Source organism: Pyxicephalus adspersus, chromosome W, assembly GCF_032062135.1.
Source record: "Pyxicephalus adspersus chromosome W, UCB_Pads_2.0, whole genome shotgun sequence".
Lineage (NCBI taxonomy): Eukaryota > Metazoa > Chordata > Amphibia > Anura > Pyxicephalidae > Pyxicephalus > Pyxicephalus adspersus.
In genome coordinates, this window is record NC_092870.1 from 9,929,056 (window position 1) to 9,948,750 (window position 19,695).

The following is a 19,695-nucleotide window of genomic DNA, read 5'->3' on the forward strand; positions in this document are numbered from 1 at the left end:
CCAACCCCCTTAGACGTAGTAGCAATGACAGTTGGAGGTGGCGAAGGAGTCAATGTAGGTGGAAGAAGAGAGGATGACGTGGTTGCACCTCCTTCAAGAGAACGCAAGTACTGCTCCCACTTTGGTTTGTGGTTTATGCGCATGTTGGAGGGATGTTGTACCCAAATGTGATCCGGCCTGTCCTCTGCGGATGTGCCTGTAGCACAGGATGCAGATTGCTACGCACCCGTCATCGTCTTTCAGCATAAAAAAAGGACCACACTGGAGAGGTGCGTGCAATCACTCTGCTGCTCTTTCTCTTTGCCTGCCTCTGCGTCTGCTGGGTGCCCTGCGTCTGCTCCAGCTCCATCTCCCCCACGGTCGCATCGTCTCTGACTGTTCCCCTGCTTGTGCCCACTCCTCTGTCTCTTCTTTGGCACTCACATGAGGCAGATTGGCGGCCCCTTCCATCCCCAGTCTTTTGCTGCTGCTGCTGCCTTTCCTTTACGTCTGTTTCGGAACTGCTGCTACACGCAGTAAATCTTTTTAATGGGTGCTAAAGGTTCACCTTCCTCTTTGTTGGTAAGCTATCTTGGCCAGAAGTTATCTGGTTCTAGGTTGATTGATTGTTTGCAACTCAGTGGAAGATTCACAGATTCTGTTCAAGAGGACCTGTGATGTGGAAGCTATGTGCAGAAGTTAGGCAGAGGGCAAGGGACTTGTCACTAATCTTTTTCCGATTATGTCTTGTCTTGTGTGAAGAGGGCCACCTTAGTAGATGTGGGGCTTTGCTTCCTTATGTCAGAGCTGCCTCCCTGATGACTGCTGTGGTAATGATAGGGGAGCTCAAATCACAGATGAGGCAAAAGCAGGGAGATCTTGCAATGCAGGGCCCCAGGTACAGCTTCCTCTCCAGCAAGGAGAACAGTAAGCAGTACAGCAGTGATAACATCAAATCTGATTTCAAATCTGGTCACACTAACGGTGGGAGCAGAGCCTGAGATGCTCTCACTTGAGGTATACAGAATATGCTTATTATATTACATACTCAGATTCTTTTTTAACTGTGTGTTGCATCTGCAGATCCCTGCAGGCACTTATTGTCTACATGCAATCTAGTGATAATTGTGTTTCCTGGGGCTGGTTTACTAATGGTGACAACAGTGGACCATGTCTGTATAATGTGTGTTAGTGTTTACCTGTAGTTTCTGTTGAAACCCCATGTGGCAGGGTGACAACACAGAAGCACAACTGAGAGGCAGGCACAGAACATTATCACCCTATATCAGGAAGTGCCTGTACAAAGATCTTCAAAGCAGGACCACCACGGATTGTCTTAGTAAAAGCTGCAGATTGAAAATGGCTTTTAAAAATGACGATAACGCGTTGCAGGTCACATAGGTTAGTATTTATTAGTTATTAATATTAAGGAAATCCTTACATTTATTCTGCATGTTAACTTTTTAGTCCATTACTGAAAAAAATGTAGTGTACTCTCAGAAGTAATAATCTAAATCACAAACCCTCAGTTCCTTTCTTTTGTTTCAGGATAAGAGGAGGTCATGTTATTTTCGGACTTCTGCTTTCTTTTGTAAAGAATGTGATTGCGGTCCATGTGACTGGGGGGGGGGGGGGGTGTCCAGATTTCTGGTAATAAGGAGGGCCTTTCACCTTGTAAGAAATTATGATTATTATTGATGATAATATCCAATATAGGAGGACATTTTAATATTGATTTAACATTCATATTATAAGTTCTAAGGCGGCCATCAACAAGAGTAAACACACAACAATTAAGTATAAAAAGATTACATTGTGTACATATTGGGTCAAGCTGCAGAAAAGAGTTACTTAACAATAATACAAATACATTGCACATAACAAATAATAACAATATTGCAGACATGGCCCATGTACAATCATTACCCTCCTTTGGCCAGCATCTCTGTGTGTCCTCTCCATGGGTCACACCTCTCCTCTCCCTCCCATGGGGCCTCCTATGCTTATCCTACACCTCCTTTATAGGACTTTTCAGACCCGCTGTGCTGTATACCATTGTCATGTGTTATCACCATAAATAGTGCAACTCTCTTTGATGAGACTTTCCTACAGTTTTTCTGTGCTTTTGTCCACAAAGGGCTCACACCTCCAGGTGATCTTGCTGTTTGAATAGTGTAATACAAGAATTACATATGTAGGGTCTGATCTTATAAGAACATGAAAGAGAGGTCTAGTTTTTCTTGTCCACAACTTGTTTACCAAGTATCCAATATAGATGCTGCTAACAGATGCTATCTGTACTGTGACCTTACTATAACAAGTGTGTGGTGTGTGAGAACATTCCAATCTTTGTATCTTACAGAACCCCACAATCTTCAATCTTATCAATAAAGTCATATAATTATGCTAATACCTAAGGACAGTCAAGTAATGACTGTTATACTGAAATGTCTACAACCTGTATTTGAACATTTTCTTCTCCCCCCTCTTCCAATCACATTTTTCTTCATTTAGTAAATACCTCATATGTAAGGGATTCTCCTGCAGCTTCCTTGATCTCCGGGCCTGCAACCTCCTAGGATATCCCCATCACAAATAGCAGAAAGCTGTGGGACAATAATGCAGAAATCTTGTGAGATTCTGGACATGGAATGAGGAAGGCGACCAGCTGGATCCAGTGTGTATGCAACGGATCTAGAAGGATCACATTGGGAGGGTCAACTGTAAAAGTCAGGAAGTTATAAGGTCCTCCTTGTGGAAGCCGTATAGCATTATACTTTTCTGTTTTCTTGGATTACTAACTTGCAACACCACTAACCCCTGCACAATATTTCATTTTAAATAGAGCCAGCCATGTCTTACCCATCTCACAAACAATATACAGCCCATTTGATCCTATGGCAGGTCCCTACTCATCGCAGCCCAAAATCATCCAGAGGAGTATGGACCAGTCATAGGAATAAAATGATGTCAATAGGACAAGGCTGGTTTTGTGCAGCACTGGACAACAATAGAAACACTAGACGACAATGGAAAAAATCTCTGGAATAGGACTGAAGGGGAAAGTATATTACGGTTTGTCTTTTACTGAGAGGAATAGGGGGGAAGTTACTTCTGCAAAGTAACAATTTGCTAGATTTTTGATTCAAGGGCTTAGATTTTGGATTATTTACTTGTTTTACCATATATTTTTTTTTAATTTTGGTGCACTGGAAAATGTGAATGAAACATTTTGTGCTGGATTGGGTATTGCAAAGTAAATATTGCTGTGCAATGATTTTGGATTGTTTAAATGTCATGGATTGTCTCAAGCGGCAGGTGAAGGTTATAGTAACCATCTGACCCCAACTTTCTACACCTACTAATTCTCTTCACTTTTATCTATTTACTTCTCTTTGGATTTGTACTTCGTCTTGTGTGCAGCCTGTGGGATAAAATGGTTATGATTAGTTCTGGTTTAGAATTTTGCGTCGAAGTAGCGGTAGGAGATAGTTGGTGTGGAACAAAATAGTCATTTATTTTTATTTTTTTTAAAAAAAGAAGGTGAACGTGATGAAACGAGTTGTCAGAAAAATGACATTTAGCCCAAAATAAACCATGTCCCTTGTGTACTGGAAGTGTCATGTACTTGATTTCTATTTATTAAAGTTCAACAGGTTTTATTACCAATGCTGGGATGCTGGGCATACCTTGCACCAACATTCTCAAGGATGCCAGCACTGGTTGTGCACCAACGAATCAGGAGGTACAGAGGTACAGGTTGTTGGTGAGTCAACAAATGATATCTGTTTGTGTGTGTGGGGAGGGGGGGTGTGTGGGCACATTTAAAATGCATGTGCATGTTTGATTGGCTTTTATGCACATTTTAAAGAATGCAAGAGCAAGGTTATTAATGCATGGTATTTGTTTTGTTGGTGACCTCAGTGAATTATGCTTGTGTAATGTGTTTTGCGACAGGCACTTGTTGTCTCTATCTGAAACCTATTAGGTAGACCTGTTTACTTTCCTTCTAGGGAGATTGGGGCATTGTCAGGAGGCGTGCTGTGATCTGTGTGAGAGGTTATATATAGCTGAAAGTGTGACACTGATGCATTATTAAGCATACAGACGGCATGTGACTTTCCATTTCTGCTGACTGTAAAACAGGTTTGCTTCCCATCGGCGTATAAGCTTTTTGTTGGAGCAGGGTTTTGGGGGGGGCACTTTGCTGCTTCTGATATCCTAGAACAGGGGTCCTCAAACTACGGCCCGCGGGACGAATCCGGCCTGCTGAAGTTCTCCATCCGGCCCGGCTGCTGAGGCTGCTTCTCCTGCCTGAGTTCTGGCTGCCTGCCATCTGCACTCCAGGGAACCCGGTCACGTGACACCACTGTTGCCGGGGTAACGCTGGAGCTGTCGGGCTGAAGCCATCAGGCTACAATAAATACGTTTTGTGCAGTGTGCATAAGAATCTTCTCCTGTTTTTTTTTCAAACTATAGTACGGCCCCCCGACAGTCTGAGGGACCGTGAACCGGCCCCCTGTTTAAAAAGTTTGAGGACCCCTGTCCTAGAAGGATCCGGAAAGAATTAAGATCACAATTTTCTATTACCTATCATCTGTCAGGTGGAGGCAGTGATGAAGGTGATGGGTGACATTGACAGGGACACTTCTATTACTTGCTGCATAGACACAATGGGCTTTCTCAAGATCCAAAATGTGTATTTTAGCAGCCAGTAAGAGGTCCAGGTATGTCACTGAGCAATCAAGCATGTGGATGTTGTAATTTCACCCAGTGTCAGAGAGACTTTTAAGACCTACGTTCTGTATTGAGGAACATTTCACACTAATGGGGACCCTGGTGAGATGATTATAGGATAAATCCAAAGACTTCAATGAATGTAGACATGGAAGATTTATCTGAGTGTCATTCATCCCATTGCTGTTTATTGAAAGTACCTCCAGTGCTTGGCGTAGCTCCTACAGGACCTGGTCCTGTATGTCCAACCTTGGATAATATGATACCAGGGGGGGCATCTGGTAAAATACCCAGGGTGGAAGCTGTGTTATGATGTTCTTTAATGAAAAACAAAAAAAGTACTGCAGTCATGCTGATTTATTGCAGATTCCTTCTTTCCAGTGGAATGGTTGGAGCAAAATCTATTGTTGTTGCTTTTAAGATTAATATGTTTAATTTCAGGCAGGAAATTAAATATACAGTGTTCGATGAAATTATTATAATTGGCTTGCAGATCCATAACATTTAATAATTGCAGACTTCTGTTCAAGCTTTTTATGGTAACCGAGACCTTTGAGCAGTCTCAGGAAACTACCTTCAAAATCTTAAAGTCAAGAAATAAATGACTAAGTGATAAATCATTTGTCACATTCCATAACCATGAAGAAGAATTTTCAACGGCGCTTGACAAGTCAAGGTGTGTGTGTGTGTGAGGTTAATGTGCTGCACCATCTGGAATTTTTTCAGAACTGGAAAATACACAAGATGATTGAGGTTAAGGATGATGAGCTGATAGTGTTCTTGGGTATCATTAGGGAGAAAGACCACAATGATGGGATATTGGAATTCAGATTCAGAAAGTACAACTGCGGTAGATCAAAGCTTGAAATGCATTGTATGAAGTTTTCCGCAAGTCTTTAGGCTCCACAAGCCTTTAAAACTCCTTTGTGAGATGCAGAATGCCTGTGCAGTGTGTTTGAGGCAAGGTTAAGAGATAGAAGTCCTGGCAATACATTCAGTGCTTCAGCTTCCATGGTTTCCATGTGATTGTCATGAAAATCTAAATCCTCCAGGTTGTGCAGGTTTTACATGGAAAAGTTCTGGATGAGGTTTTGTGATAGATACAATGTCCTTATTCCACGTGACAAACTGGTGGTAACAGAGTACAGCGAGAGGTGTCAGCAAAGCAGGTGGAATCTGGAGGGGGAAATACAAACGTATGAATCTATTGGGAATACCAAATTTATGGAGAGGTACATGGCATATCCTGCTGTGTGGAATCCAATATGAAGAAATACAGAACCTTCTGTAATACAATGGATGGTTCAGGGATGTTGGCTTTAACAACACCAAACTTTATATAGGTAGCATGGTTGGATGTCTAGAAACCTTATCCTATATTGTAAATGATTGTTGCTACTGCATGGGGAGGGGTGATAGTCAGACCTGATCCAGCCTCCCCTAATATTTATAAAGTGATAGGGTTAAATAAATGCAATCAGTAAATATTTATAGCATTTAAAGTGATTTTGTCTATGTGGGGCATCTCCTTGCTCCTGCAGCTGAATGTAGTAAGTTCAGTACAAGCAGTTTGTAGGCATATAAATGACACCTGTGCCCAGACTATAGAAATAAACTTTTACATATTTTTTAACAGTTATTACGCTTTAACACAAACCATCTCTGCTCGTTCTAGCTGCTTAGGTGTAAAGGTTATTCATTCCTCCAGATCATAACAAAGCCAGGGTTCAGTCGGTTTCCAAAAGCTTAGAAACACATTCTAGCTGTTTGCATTAAAAGGCTGGCAGTTTCAATTCTTGTTGCTGTTGTTGTGACCTTTGTAAATTATTTTCTCCAAAATGCTTATAGATGGAAAGTAACAAAAAAAGGATAAAGGGAAAGTAACAATTGTTTTAAAGTGCTTACCCTGCTTTTAAGATGTTGTAATTACTTAAATGTGTTTGATGTGGGAATAAATTCACTTTATATGAAATGTTGCTTTATTACTTACTATAACTACTGTATGAGCAGGAGATCTGAAAATGATACAACATACAGTACATTATAGACAGATGTCATTCCACATGACATTTTCCTTTCCACACCAGAGCAGTTCATCATACAGTAAGTCTGATAAGGGTTTTCCAGGTTTAATAGGAATTGGGTCATTGCTGTTTCTGTTATCTGAACTTTAGTTAGACACACAGCCGTGTAACTAGCTATACCCTGACCTCGCCAACGGGAATAAATTCCTACAGCGACCAAAATCCTGTGAGAAGTCTTCCCATATGAGTAGAGGATGGTAAAGCCACAGACAGGTCAACTCCATATTAATATGAAGAATCCATGTTGAAAAAAAAATGATATGCTATATATATATATATATATATATATTGGAATTGGCTAAGAAGCCGCCCATATCGTTCTTCTCTGGGCATGCCCACCATTTGCCTAGCCCTAGTGTGTCCCAGGTTTTTCACAATGTGTCTCTCTCTCCCCCTCCATCATTTTAAAGTGTCTTCACAAATGGCATGTGTTGCATTACTCTACAGCCATCTGTGTGCATTAACCCTGGCTGCATGCAGTTACCCAATCATAAGAATGGCCACACAATAATGCATTGTATTCTTTCAAGGTGTGCAGACACATGGTGTCCTTTAGTTACCTTTAGTCTAGAAGATGGAAATACATACCTGGACAAATGCTGGGACAAGATGAGGACTGGTGGTCACCTGACATAACATTATTAGTAAAAAGTGAGGTGCCCATAGACCTCATCTGTGCGTCTGCCCCAAGGGATGGCATTGTTTTCACACAGTACAGTGTCTTCTGAGCCCTTTATGTGCATTGTGGAAGGCAGGAAACATGGGGGGAATAAGAAAATCACATGTAGAAGTACACACGGCATAACAATTTCAGCACTTGTTTGAAATGAAAGTCACTTGTCTGTAGAGGGACGACACAAGGAATGCCAAGCTGACAATTTAAAGTGATACAAAACCAAGAAGAAAGAAAACTGACATTTTGGAATAATGTGCTCTTTGTAGTTAAGGCGCCACAAACATTCTGCATTACAAATGTTAACATTTTTCTAAAAATTGTTTTCTGGATAGATTTGCCCTAGGCCTGGCTGTTAGGGGTTTACGATTCTACCTGCAATATATAGGTGAACCTTGCAGAACATCTGACAGGGAGTTTTGGAAGGGAGAATTCTAGTAATTAGTTATATTATTGCAAGTGACATCGACCACGTCTAGGTTTTAGGAATTAGTTTTTTGGAGAGAATGTTTTTGTAAAGTTTTTGGGTGATGAAAGTGATATTGCCATATTCTGGTCTGATTTCTCAATATGAGGAGAGTGCAATCAGTTCATGATATTTTGGGGAATTAAGGTAAATGTTATCAATCCTTCAATAGGATTTGTGATGGTGAACAGCAATGGGAACTCCTAGCAGAGGTTTGGCTCCTCTATGTATCTGTTGGGTCAATGAGAGAGAGAAGTAGCAGTTTTAAGGTTTCCAAATTTTAGAAACTTTTCTCAGACTGAGCTGTGCAGCAATGATGGTTGGCAACAAAATACCCAGTCAATGACCATCATGGCTGCACATGAATATGATTATTATTAACTGGGGGTACCGGACTATTGGGTTGAAGATCTCTTCCTGGGCTTCACTAATAAATACCAATAAAAGCAGCTGCGAGCTTTGGGGGTCTCTCTTTATAAATGGTGAAAACTGTTCTCCACTTTTAGAATGTCAAATTAAACCAGGAACAGATTCTACCAATAGCAGTATAAGTTAAGTAAAAAAAATAATGGCAGTTCGTCAGGTCGCCCTTTAACAAATGTGGCACAGAATGGAGATAAATCTGAAGCCATGCAGGAAATAAGTGTTTGCCTCCGCTGTGTTCTTATCCATGTCCTGCAGATGACCCACGTGTGTCCACCTACACCCTGTGACCCCAGAAATGGGCCATGAGGACGGAGCCTATCGGATAGGAAACAGAAATGAGTTAATGACTCCAGGGACTGGCACTCTAATGGGACAATCCCGTCTACATCGGAGTAGGTGAGAGCCACCGGAGTGCAGGGACCTGCAGCAGTGCATTTCTGTGAACAGTGTTTGTGTATTCTTCTCACCCATCTCATTTTACATAATCCTTAAATGCTATGGCACGCTTCTTAATCCGTTTCTAGGCAATACTGACAATGAAATTTAGGATTGAGGCGCAGGTCTGAGCACTTTACCAGTCACCCTGGGTTTGATTAAATTTAATGTGAATGTATTTCTGGAATTGCTGTGAAGTTGTAGTGGTGGCTGAACGCCAACCTGCTGTTTGGAAACATTCAGAGTCTTCTGAGTAGTCACTGTGGCAGGGTAAGATTCTTCCTTAGGCTGGGCATAGAGAATGCATAATGGTCATATGTGGTGGTGCCATCCAGTGACAGGTTATGTTTGCTCTAGGTGGTGGAGGATGAAGGGGGGGGGTCATTCACAATGGTCCCAATAGCAGGGGCCTACATTACAGCATACAACTATCAATTAGTATTTGATACATATAGCAACTAAATTGACACTAAATTCCAGCAACTGTAAAGTAAGTAAGTAAATTACCAGAACTCTTCAAGCTTTTGGGGCCCACTTGTACTGTTCCACATTGTATGGATAGAGGGAAGGATGGAAACCATGTCTTGTTTTACTGCTATTTGAAGATTTCTGCTCACTTCCTGTCCTGCTGATGACCATTTACCAGAAAGGAAGGGAGGAGAAATCTGCAACAGGAACAAAAAATTAAAAAGATAACCGGTGTTCTAGCCCTTAGCTCATGTTGCTGTTGTCGGAAGACATGAACAGGAAGTGGGGATAAATACTGACGAGACATAACATGTCCCTTCTAAAAAGAGCTGCCTTGGCTGAAAGAGGTTTTTGTTTTTAAACTTTAGTTCCATTTTTTTTTTTTTCAAAATGTTTTTATTAAATTTTTCAAATATACAGAGACAAGTAAACAAGCAAAACCAGTAGGGTCCATCCAAGTCTCTGCTAGGCTGGAGAGCAGCTGCACACAGGAGGGGGGCTGGTGTGCCTGTATATTAGCTTGAAATCCCTGAGGTGAGAGGAGCCGTGTCTCACATGCAGCTGGCTTGCGAGGCGCCGGAACCGGAAGTCCTAGTTCCATTTTAACCAACACTCCCTAAAGTTTGTCAAATGTAAAGACCTCACCTCACTGAGTGATGAGGTGGGTGGCTATAAACCCTCTGTTGTTAGCAATCATTTTTTTCATTCCTTTTGTTTGCTCAATTCTTCAAGTTCAAACCAGTCCTCCTGTGTGTTTCTAACATCTTGAAATAATTAGCAGATAGGACGTTCCAAAGATCAAAGAGGAACTTGTGGGTGCAAATAATACTTTGAAAGCCCCCTAAGTAACTCTTAAATTAGAAGTTAAATTACATTTACATTAAAAGTGAATAGGACTTGTAATTCATGGCTTCTTAATAAAAAGTAAATCTCATTGATCAAGAACACGCATGCAACATTATTCAGGACAGGCCAAACTGTAGTCTTTAAGGAGCCGACAATCAGGGGTGAACAGAAAAAGATTTTCACCAAATTGTAACCTGTAGCAGAATTAAAGCCTTATATATAAATAAATAATGTGTTTACTGTAACATGGGGTAGGTTGCAGGGTGTTTTTAGCCCCCTGGGACAGGCACAGTGCAAAGCAAGTCTAGACACAGTCTCTTAGTTTCGCCAACACCAGTTTATTTGTGCTGTCCAGGCTATCTACACTATTCACAATATTTACAGGAAGGTAGCAAAATGAAACAAACAAAATAAAACTTTGTCACTAGATGGGCGACTTAACAATAACAAACTGGAGAAACCCTTTCAATTGGGAACAAACCTAATGTTTGTCCCCAAACTACACAACACAGGATAACAAAACTTTTCAGCAACCCAATATCATTCTTTCCTCAGCCCACCACAGACATGTGATTCCCATAGCAGAGGGTATTTACTGATGGGTACAGAATCCAGAACAGTATACCAGCTCAGGAGGACCAATGACCCAGGAACAGGTCTGGGGTTCCAGTGTGCTCTACTAAGTGCAAGAGCCTCATTTTATGGATGTGATTATCCTCAGCACGTAGTTGTGTCTGGTATGTATATATTGGGTAGTACAATGATTTGGGGAGCATTCTCAGCCTAAATATAGAATTTTATTATAAGCAATTGCAGCTAGTTCTGGGCTATGCACATCCTATGGACTCTTTGCATGAACTTCCGGTTGGTGTGTGTGCATGCGCTCACCCAGTAATGGTCAACATCACAATTTTACTGCAGGTGCAATGCCATTACAGCACATGGTTCATTTCAGAAGTGTAGGAGAGGGTGACAATGACACAGCTGAATGGAGTGGATTGTACCAAGTTCTGTGGCACTGTATTTAGGTCTAGGTACTTTGCTCAGTAATGCAGCCGTGCCTATTGGTATCCATAGCTGACAAAGAAAAAATAAAGAGCTGGAAATGCAGGCTTTATCTGTAAAACACAAATTAATTTACATAAACTTACAGCCTAGGTATATACATTATGTTTACACATGACATCATTATGCCAATTTGCAAAGCAGCTTGTTATAGCTTCCAGCCTCTGTGGTGTCAGTCAGTTTCATTGATCTAATAACTCTCGTCCAGTAATATAATAAATTAGGACCTGTGACCACGAGCTACAGGAAGCTGGCCTTGCAAATTTTCTAAATGAACAGTAGCCCAGACTGCAGGGAATGGCCACACTCTCTGCTTGACTTCACATATTAATGTTTCCACCTGCAATCAGAACAGATGTATGATAATACTATGACACAGGCTTATCTCTAGTAACAGTAAAGCTGCCCACAAAAAAAATACTTTCTGCTCATCACAGGGGGAGTCTGCGGTAAGAAAGTGTTGCAACAAAAACAGAATTTGTGTGAGGCGTTTTGTGTAGAAACTTTCTGCCATCACTCAGTAATAGAGCAAAAATTAGCTCACAGAGAAGGAATGACATTTTCTGCGACCTGCTGGATACAAGTACTGCACAATCGCATATTATCATTCATCTAAAAACTATGATCAGCATTCACCTGGGCAGCTCTGTGAATATGAAGGCCCACACATTTCGTCATACGTTTAATTGGCAAAATTTATTGTCACATACCAATTGTGCATACCTTGGCCTTGGATCCAGCCAATTTCTATTCACAGGACAAAAAAATGTTACTTTTGATTGAGTTTAGGTATTTGTCATCTTTTTTAGTGTTAGTGCCAAAATCTGATGCCATTTCAGTGAGATTGTTACTTTTAATAATTAGAAGATTGTAATGGGTTAGATGACGGACTGTGTGGAAGAAAACAAATCTCTTCTAAATGCAGACAATTCTTCCTTTTTATTCCCAGGGAAAGAGTCGGTTTAAGTAAAAATCAACACGTATGTCAATCAACATTCTAGTTATTGGAAGGGATTAGAACCCATCGTTTTTGTTCCTGCTATCCGGAGCTCCATTACAAGCTGTTGTTTCAGACAAAATGGTTTTCAATAAACAGTAAGTGATCTGTAACCAGCCAGGTTTCCACCCACACTGATTAAGCAAAGCATTTTTATTTCTGTCTGTGTTGCTGTTGGATCATTCTCCTCACTTCCTGTCTTATGAACTGCTGTCAACAGGACAGGAAGTAAAGAAAAATCTAATGAAGCCCAGAAAATAGAAGAAACCTGAAAGATTTTTTTGTTTGTTTACCAAAACAGTTTATAGCCAAGTCATGTAAAAGCCATTATTAAGGAACATGAGTATTCTTGGTGCACTCTGAGCTTTGTACTTTCAATATCAGAGCTGGAGCTGCCTGCAAGAGACAGGTCACTGCAGGTCCCCCCATTTATTGCTTATGAGACGCCAAAATGATGTTGGGTGAATAGGTGAGAAAAAAAAAATTAAGAAGCTCCACCCACTCTTCGTATTACTAAAAAGTTTTGGGGTTCCCTAATCACTTTCTGAAATAGGAGTTTACAGATTGTTGTCACTATCCGTCCAGAGCAAGAATGGGCAGCAGGACACAGGGGTCAGTGCATGCAGACAGGAAGAAGGTGAGAATTGAAAGTAGACAGCTAACAAATAATGTGGGGGGGGGGGGGGGGGGGTGGCCTTTTCACATAGAAAATTCAATCTAATACATGTCACATATACTTTAAATTGTCATTTAAGCCGCCTTCAGGATATTTGGGATGAAATGTTTTATTTAGAGAGGATTGTTTATATTCTCACATAGCCGACCACTGGAAATTGCAGGCTGCATTCAGCTACAAAAGTTCAGGAATGTCTTAGGGATACAACTTGACCTTTTACTGAGGCCGAGCTAATTGGAATTGGACATGCAGAATTATGTAAATGGTCTGATTGTTGCCATATATGGGAAGATTGTCCATAGCCATATATGGGAAGATTGCTCTTACAGCTGGGGCATGTAGCTTCAAGCAGAATCCTATGCAAGAGGGGAGTACAATGCATCCATCCTTCTGGCTATTTTACTGCCTACCTTGTTTGTGTATTGCAACTTGCAATAAAAATGTGCACAGTTTTGCCAAGGAGCAGCACTGCAAGTCAGATTCAGCTCTTTACACTGAATCTGACTTACACTTGTTCCTTACTACTTGTATATTAATACAATGAATATGCCATGATATCTGTAATATTGACATTTCTGAGTTTGTTCATTATTTTATAGCTTTAGGGGTCTTTAAAGCTCACCTACCATCCTCACATAAAAACAAGGGAAGGGGGGTTTAGTGGCTCAATCCTGTTAATAAATCATTAACGATCATCACTAAGTATAGCAAATGATCATGTTCATGTATTGAACAGAAAGTTCTATATTTAGCCAGGTTTGTATTAGAGAGGAGGCCAAAAAAGTCAGATGTCACATCAACATCACACAGCTACAGCAACATGTAACCAAGTATATGACTGATATTCTATAGACTCCTGACCATCAGATCTAAATGGGCATGTTTCCCTAGGATTGTGGAAAGGGTGGCTGTGGAATTTGCCTCTATTTTTGAGGTCAGGTGTTGAATGAAAAGACCTGGCTCACTATTCATCCCAATCATGTTCATTGGGGGTTGAAGCTCCACTAAAACACCTATACTTAATCATTTGATAGGTAGGTAGGTCCACTTACTTTTGACCATATAATAGATACGATGGTCAGGTGTCTATAACCTGTCCGGAGTATAGCGTACTACATTATGGCATCACCGCATATGTTTTAGTTACATACAATAAATGTATTTCATAGATACATAGTTAGGTTGAAAAAGACAAAATTTCATCAAGTTCAACCTGGGGAAATAAACATATCCCAGATAAAAACCCTATGGATAAAGTTGATCCAGAGAAAGGCTAAAAAAAAAAACCTTGGTTCAATTTGCTCCAACAGGGGAAAAAAAATCCTTCCCGATTCTATGAGGCAATCGGATGTTCCCTGGATCAACAGTCTCTGGGTATTAAAGCTTTAAAGTAAAGATATCAGTTATATTCTGTGCATTTAGAAAAGCATCCAGCTTTTTCTTAAAGCAATATATAGTACTTGCTAAAACTACTTCCTGAGGGAGCCTTCTGACCTATTTGATGCAATGGAGCTGTATGGATAGCAGTTGCTGGTCCTGTTACACTCCGTAACATTTTGTATAAATGTATTTCTGTGGCCTATATATTATTCTTCACTTTAAGATACGGTATAGGAAGAAAAATTCCTTTTTTAGCTGCTCAAAAATATTTGTACAGCAGCTTTGAGGCTGCTGGTTAGTGGAACATAAGGACCAACTGCTTTCAGAACACTGGTAGGACAGTCCTATGTACACCTGCTGAGCAGTCTGCATGTCCACTACAGCAACCCCAATAATGGCATTCTTCCATCTTTTCACGATTTTACGTGGGAAAAGCAGGATGATGTCTGTTTGATCCAATGGGCTAGTAACACTGTATGGACTTTAAAATTTAGCACTCTACATAGGAGTTTATAAGCCAGGGGCTTCGCCCAATCGTATCGCCCCAAAGAATGTCGTATGTCTGCTCATATTAATGGAGATGTCCGCATGAACCATCTTTACTGCAATCTTTTGTTTGGCTTTTAAAAGGCAAACTCCGGCTGTGTAACAAGTATTGAAGTTGGTTTTGCCCGGCTCTATACTCCGTGTGCACTGCAGGAAAGGCTTCTCATCCACCACGACCTCATAACTGGCAAAATCTGGAAAGTTGATATAGTAAACCTAGGAAAGGAAACTCTCAGTCGGATTAATCTATATTTTATCATTTTAGAATGAAAGAATTGATAATTCAATCATGAAGGAATGGCACATACATAAAAAAACTACTTGCAGGTAAAAATCCAGTCTTAGTTTTGTTTCCTTTACCATGGCCCAGGCTTAAAGTTAGGATGCCAGGCCCGAGCACTGTTGTGTGGTGAAGAGGGCAAAATCATTGCTCCTGAGATAAAAATCACTGTTTGAAACAGATAACGTGATAGATAAGAGGAACTTGTGTTAAACCACAGCTGAAGGACCAAATAAATGACAACCTACTGCTGAAACAGATAAAGGCGGGCATCTTTTCGGTGTCAAAGGTCAACCACAGGACATTATTACTCCAATAAATGTTTATGGACTATTATACTTATTTAGATTTTCGAGTATACGTTATTGGACCTTTCTGCTTGATGGCGGCATAAGCCTTTCCTTAGGGGTCGGACTCTTTTTTTAATCAAAATTTCTATGCTTTTTTTTTGCACAAGCGTTTGATTTTCATTGTTGCAACATTAAACCTTTAAATAATTAGGATCTACTATCTCATGGTCTGTTTGGAGACCCCCTAAAAGAACTAAACATGCCCTCTATGTCCTAATACTGGGTTTTTTAAAACTGCTGTAACATATAGATATAAAGTTGAGTAGGTTGGGGGTTTTCATCAGGCCCTAAAAGGACAAGATAGCAGGGTCTCTTTAACCACTTAAAAAGTTTTAAATTACAGGTTGACAATCGAAAATCCAGCCATCGATAATCTGGTCCCTTCAGTTTTCTGGCATGAATTTCGGATCGCATTTTCAATACAGGGACTGCAGTACACTATTTGGCCACTGATGTTTTGATGGCGCTGTTCTGCAGAAACAGCTGTTAGGTCTGCTTGCTACACTAAATACATGCAGAGACGTCCCTGCTGTCTGCTCCCTGGAACTGTGCCAGATGTCCGCTGGTGCTATGAGAGTGTGTGTTGCCGGATTTTTTATTGTCAGCCTGTATGTATTTTTATTACACTCTCTGCTCTAGTCTTTGGCTTAAAAGGGGTTTTTGTAAAATCATTTTGTTTGCAAGCAATTATGGTGAACAGGACGTTATGCACCTTTGTGTTACTCTACCACTTAAAAAATACTGTATACCAGGATGACCCTACTGCTACTACCAGCATGCCTCAGTTCTTCAGGTTGTCCAAAAGCAGCCTGAGAGGTGGGCCTTAAAAGCCTCTTTTCCATCACAAGCCACCTAAAGGCTTAAAGATCTTAGGTTGGCATCAAAAAGAACACCATAAACATTCCAATGACCTCAAAACAAGGGAATTGCACTAATTCAGTAAGACTAAAGAAAACCTCTAAAAACAAGGTTGAAGAACAGCCAAGCCACCCATAACGCACAGCAAGGTACATTGATGAGACCATCTCAGCTCTAACCTTTCCCTGTAAAGATGTCACAACATTTACTAAGATGCCCCTGGGTATCCCTGGGCTGGCCTATTTTTTCTTTGGCAGTGTCCAATCCTTCTGTAAAGCCAGTATAGCCTGAAGTGTTTCAATGTCCCACAAGAGACTGGGAAAAAAAACTTTGCCTTTTTGGTTTTATTCTCTAGTGGTTATTAATATCGGCTTCAACTGAACTTTTGTAAGTATTTTGTGTTCTAAAATAGGATAACTGACATCAAATGGTAAAATTCTCAACCCTGAATATACATGTGGTTTGATCTAAAAGCACCATAGCTACACTTTTTGCCTATAAAACACATTTCGGTACTTTTGTCTTTTCCTGTCTTATTCCATACACTATGTGGGTTTAAAGATTGTACACAGCCAACCATCATGAACTTCATGGACATCCCATTCCAAAACTATAGGAAAAAAATCAAGCACATGCCCTGCAATCTTAAATAAATTATAATATCATATATGTGCAGCATGGTTGTATCTTAGCCAGGACACTATCTGCATGGAGTTTGCAGGTTTTCCCTGTCTGTGTGGGTTTCCTCAGGGTACTCTGGTTTCCTCCCATATTCCAAAACCTAACCTAACACGCAGTTAGGTAATTGTCGTCCTCCCAAAAAAATTGACATTAGATTGTGAGCCCGTTTGAGGGACAGTTAGTGACAGGAGTATGAACTTTGTAAAGTGCTGCGTAATATGTCAGCTCTATAAAAATTCTGGCTCATAATATCATACATCATGTTAGACAAATGTGCACTCCCAACCTGAGTGATAATACCTCAAAATCTTTTGGAAAGAGGGAAGGATGTTCTATAGTAAAAAGGGGCAACTCCATATTAATGACCATGGTTTGGGAATGAGATGTCCAAGAATTAATCCTATAGATGTGATGGTTAAGGGGTACAACGCCTTTTGTTCTATATATGGTTTACAGCAACACATCACTTCAAAACATTTTTTAACCTCCCTAGCCGTAACCCCGAGAGTGACTCGGGGTAGAAAAAAGTTGCTACAAGTGGTAACCCCGAGTCACACTCGGGGTTGGAACACCTAGGGAAGGTTAGTAAATACAGGGCTTACCTGATCCGCCGGGGTCCCGCGCCATCCAGCGTCGCAATCTCCGTCTTTTTTCTTCCTGCTTCTGCATCCGATGAGTCACCGGGGGAGTTCCCCGGTGTGTACGCCCCGGCCGTAAATTCAATATTTATTTGTATTGCATTCAATGCAAAATAACTGTATTGAATGCAATACATAGGATTTTTATGTGTAAAAGCAGTACATTGTTTTCAAGAACATTTATTTTACAGTATGTATAATACTATGAGTATAATATGTATTTTTTTTTTAAATATATAGATTTTTTAATTTATTCAATTTATTGTTGTTAAATGATTTTGTGTTTCAAACTTTATTATACTCATACTATTATATTATACTGTAAAATAAATTTTCATGAAAAACAATGTACCGCTTTTAGACATATAAAACCGGAAAGAAATGAACCGCTAGGGAGGTTAATACAACATTATAGTTCGAGTTGGGCCCAAGACCATACTCACTTCTACCTGACTATAGATGAGGTAGGTACCATCCACTAGCACTTCCAGTTCTCCGCTGCGAGTGTGCAACTTGAACACCTTGTGGTTGATGGCTGTCCATGACCAGTCATGAAGGATTCCACCTGTAAGATCTCAGTGTGAGAGAATGTAGTCACTCATTACATGTTACCAAGATCAGCAGATCATTAATACACTATTACATTGCATAGAAAAAAAAAACAAAAAATTATACAGCCAATGGCCTGACAAACATTAATCTAAAGGATTCTTTGATCACATTTAACTTCAGAATGCAAAGTGTGACATTCAGGTTAGAATCAACACATATTCCTGTAGAGGAAACTAATACACAAAAGGAGTCCACACGCTAGGGTAGAGTACCAGGAGACTTTTGTTATAATGAGCACCTTACAGTAGCAAGGAAGCCTTGGCATGTTTGACACTGCAGCACCAGCTTGAAGAATAATCGCCATAACACGAAACACACCTAGGCTTCTCCTTGCTGTTTTAAGGTGTATGGATGTATCACGGTTGGCTGGTACCCTAGTCCTGTGTGTTTGATTTGTATTAGGCTAGCAGGGGGATGGGAGTCTAGCCTCTGATGGAAGCAGTACTTGTTTATATCTTCTAGGGGGAACTAATTGTTGAGCAAGAAATAAATATAGAACATATATGTATAAGCACCCCCCTTTCCCCTCTGATTTATTCTGATGACTACTGGTAGGTTTTTCCAAGCTGGTTGGTGAACTTGGCTCAGTCCCACTGCAGACTTTGACTCTTATTTTCTCTTAATTCTTCAAGTATTCCCACACTGTCTGAAGGATATTGAGATGAAGGGTCTATCATTCCTTTCATACAAATTAGAGCATTGAATTGAAGCAAATCTAAAGCCAAGACAAAAATCTAATATGGTGCAGCTTGGATGAGCTGGCTGTATAGGATTCTACTTTCATGCTTTTCCTTTATATTCACCTAGTGATCCTGCCAGCGATACACTTTGTATCCTGGTGACAACATTGTGTACTAATATCCATGGGGAAGCAGTGTTGTCACACTGGGACAGGACATCCTCTTACATTTATAACATAGAAGGAAGTGTTCTGTAGCCCTCAGAAAGCTGGGAACCCCGTAATAGTTAAACACAGAAAGAGTGCTCACCCATTGGTAAATGACATTTATGGTACTACCTGGCAACAGCAATACAGGTCATTAGGAGACAAGGAAAGGCCTGCACTGGGTCACACACGGCCACACATGGACACACCAATTTTTTTCAGGGGATTTTATATGTAAAACCATGGAACATTTGGAAGTAAAACAATCGCCATTCATCTCTTACCATTCTTCACTTGTATGGCTGAGCCTTGGCCCTGCAGATGGACCACAGCAGGCTGAAAAAGAAACAGTTAATGAGCAGATGTATGGGATGAGGGCAGGAAAGTTTGTCATCTCCTGAGAATTCACGTATACAGGTAAAAAATCTAGGTAGGAGTGTAAGGAGCTGAGGAATTTTGCTGATTCTTGTAGTTAATTATTTTTGTACTTTTGTTATGTTTTGTAGATGATTAAAATATGTTGAAACTAGTTGTACTCTTCTTATCAGTAAACTAGCGTCTGCTTCCCCCCTTTTTGCCTTGAAACTCTTCCTTTCCTCCCTACGGCCATAT

General features: G+C 40.4%; 1 protein-coding gene across 8 annotated transcripts in view; it reads right to left on the reverse strand.

Moving 5' to 3' along the window:
* Positions 1 to 1,404: 1,404 nt before the first annotated feature.
* Positions 1,405 to 19,695, reverse strand: part of LOC140342777 (ectodysplasin-A-like) — a 158,330-nt gene continuing 140,039 nt past the window's right edge. For 4 of the 8 annotated variants that reach the window (XM_072429123.1, XM_072429125.1, XM_072429122.1 and 1 more), the window contains 3 exons: positions 19,368 to 19,419; positions 18,029 to 18,159; positions 11,857 to 14,994 (listed from right to left, as the gene is read on the reverse strand). In XM_072429123.1, coding sequence (XP_072285224.1) covers positions 14,743 to 14,994; positions 18,029 to 18,159; positions 19,368 to 19,419 — 435 coding nt within the window. In that variant the 3' untranslated portion in view covers positions 11,857 to 14,742. Of the gene's footprint in view, positions 1,651 to 2,500; positions 2,586 to 4,417; positions 5,893 to 11,856; positions 14,995 to 18,028; positions 18,160 to 19,367; positions 19,420 to 19,695 lie in introns of those variants that run through there. The other 4 variants (XM_072429130.1, XM_072429127.1, XM_072429126.1 and 1 more) reach the window with 4 other exon arrangements.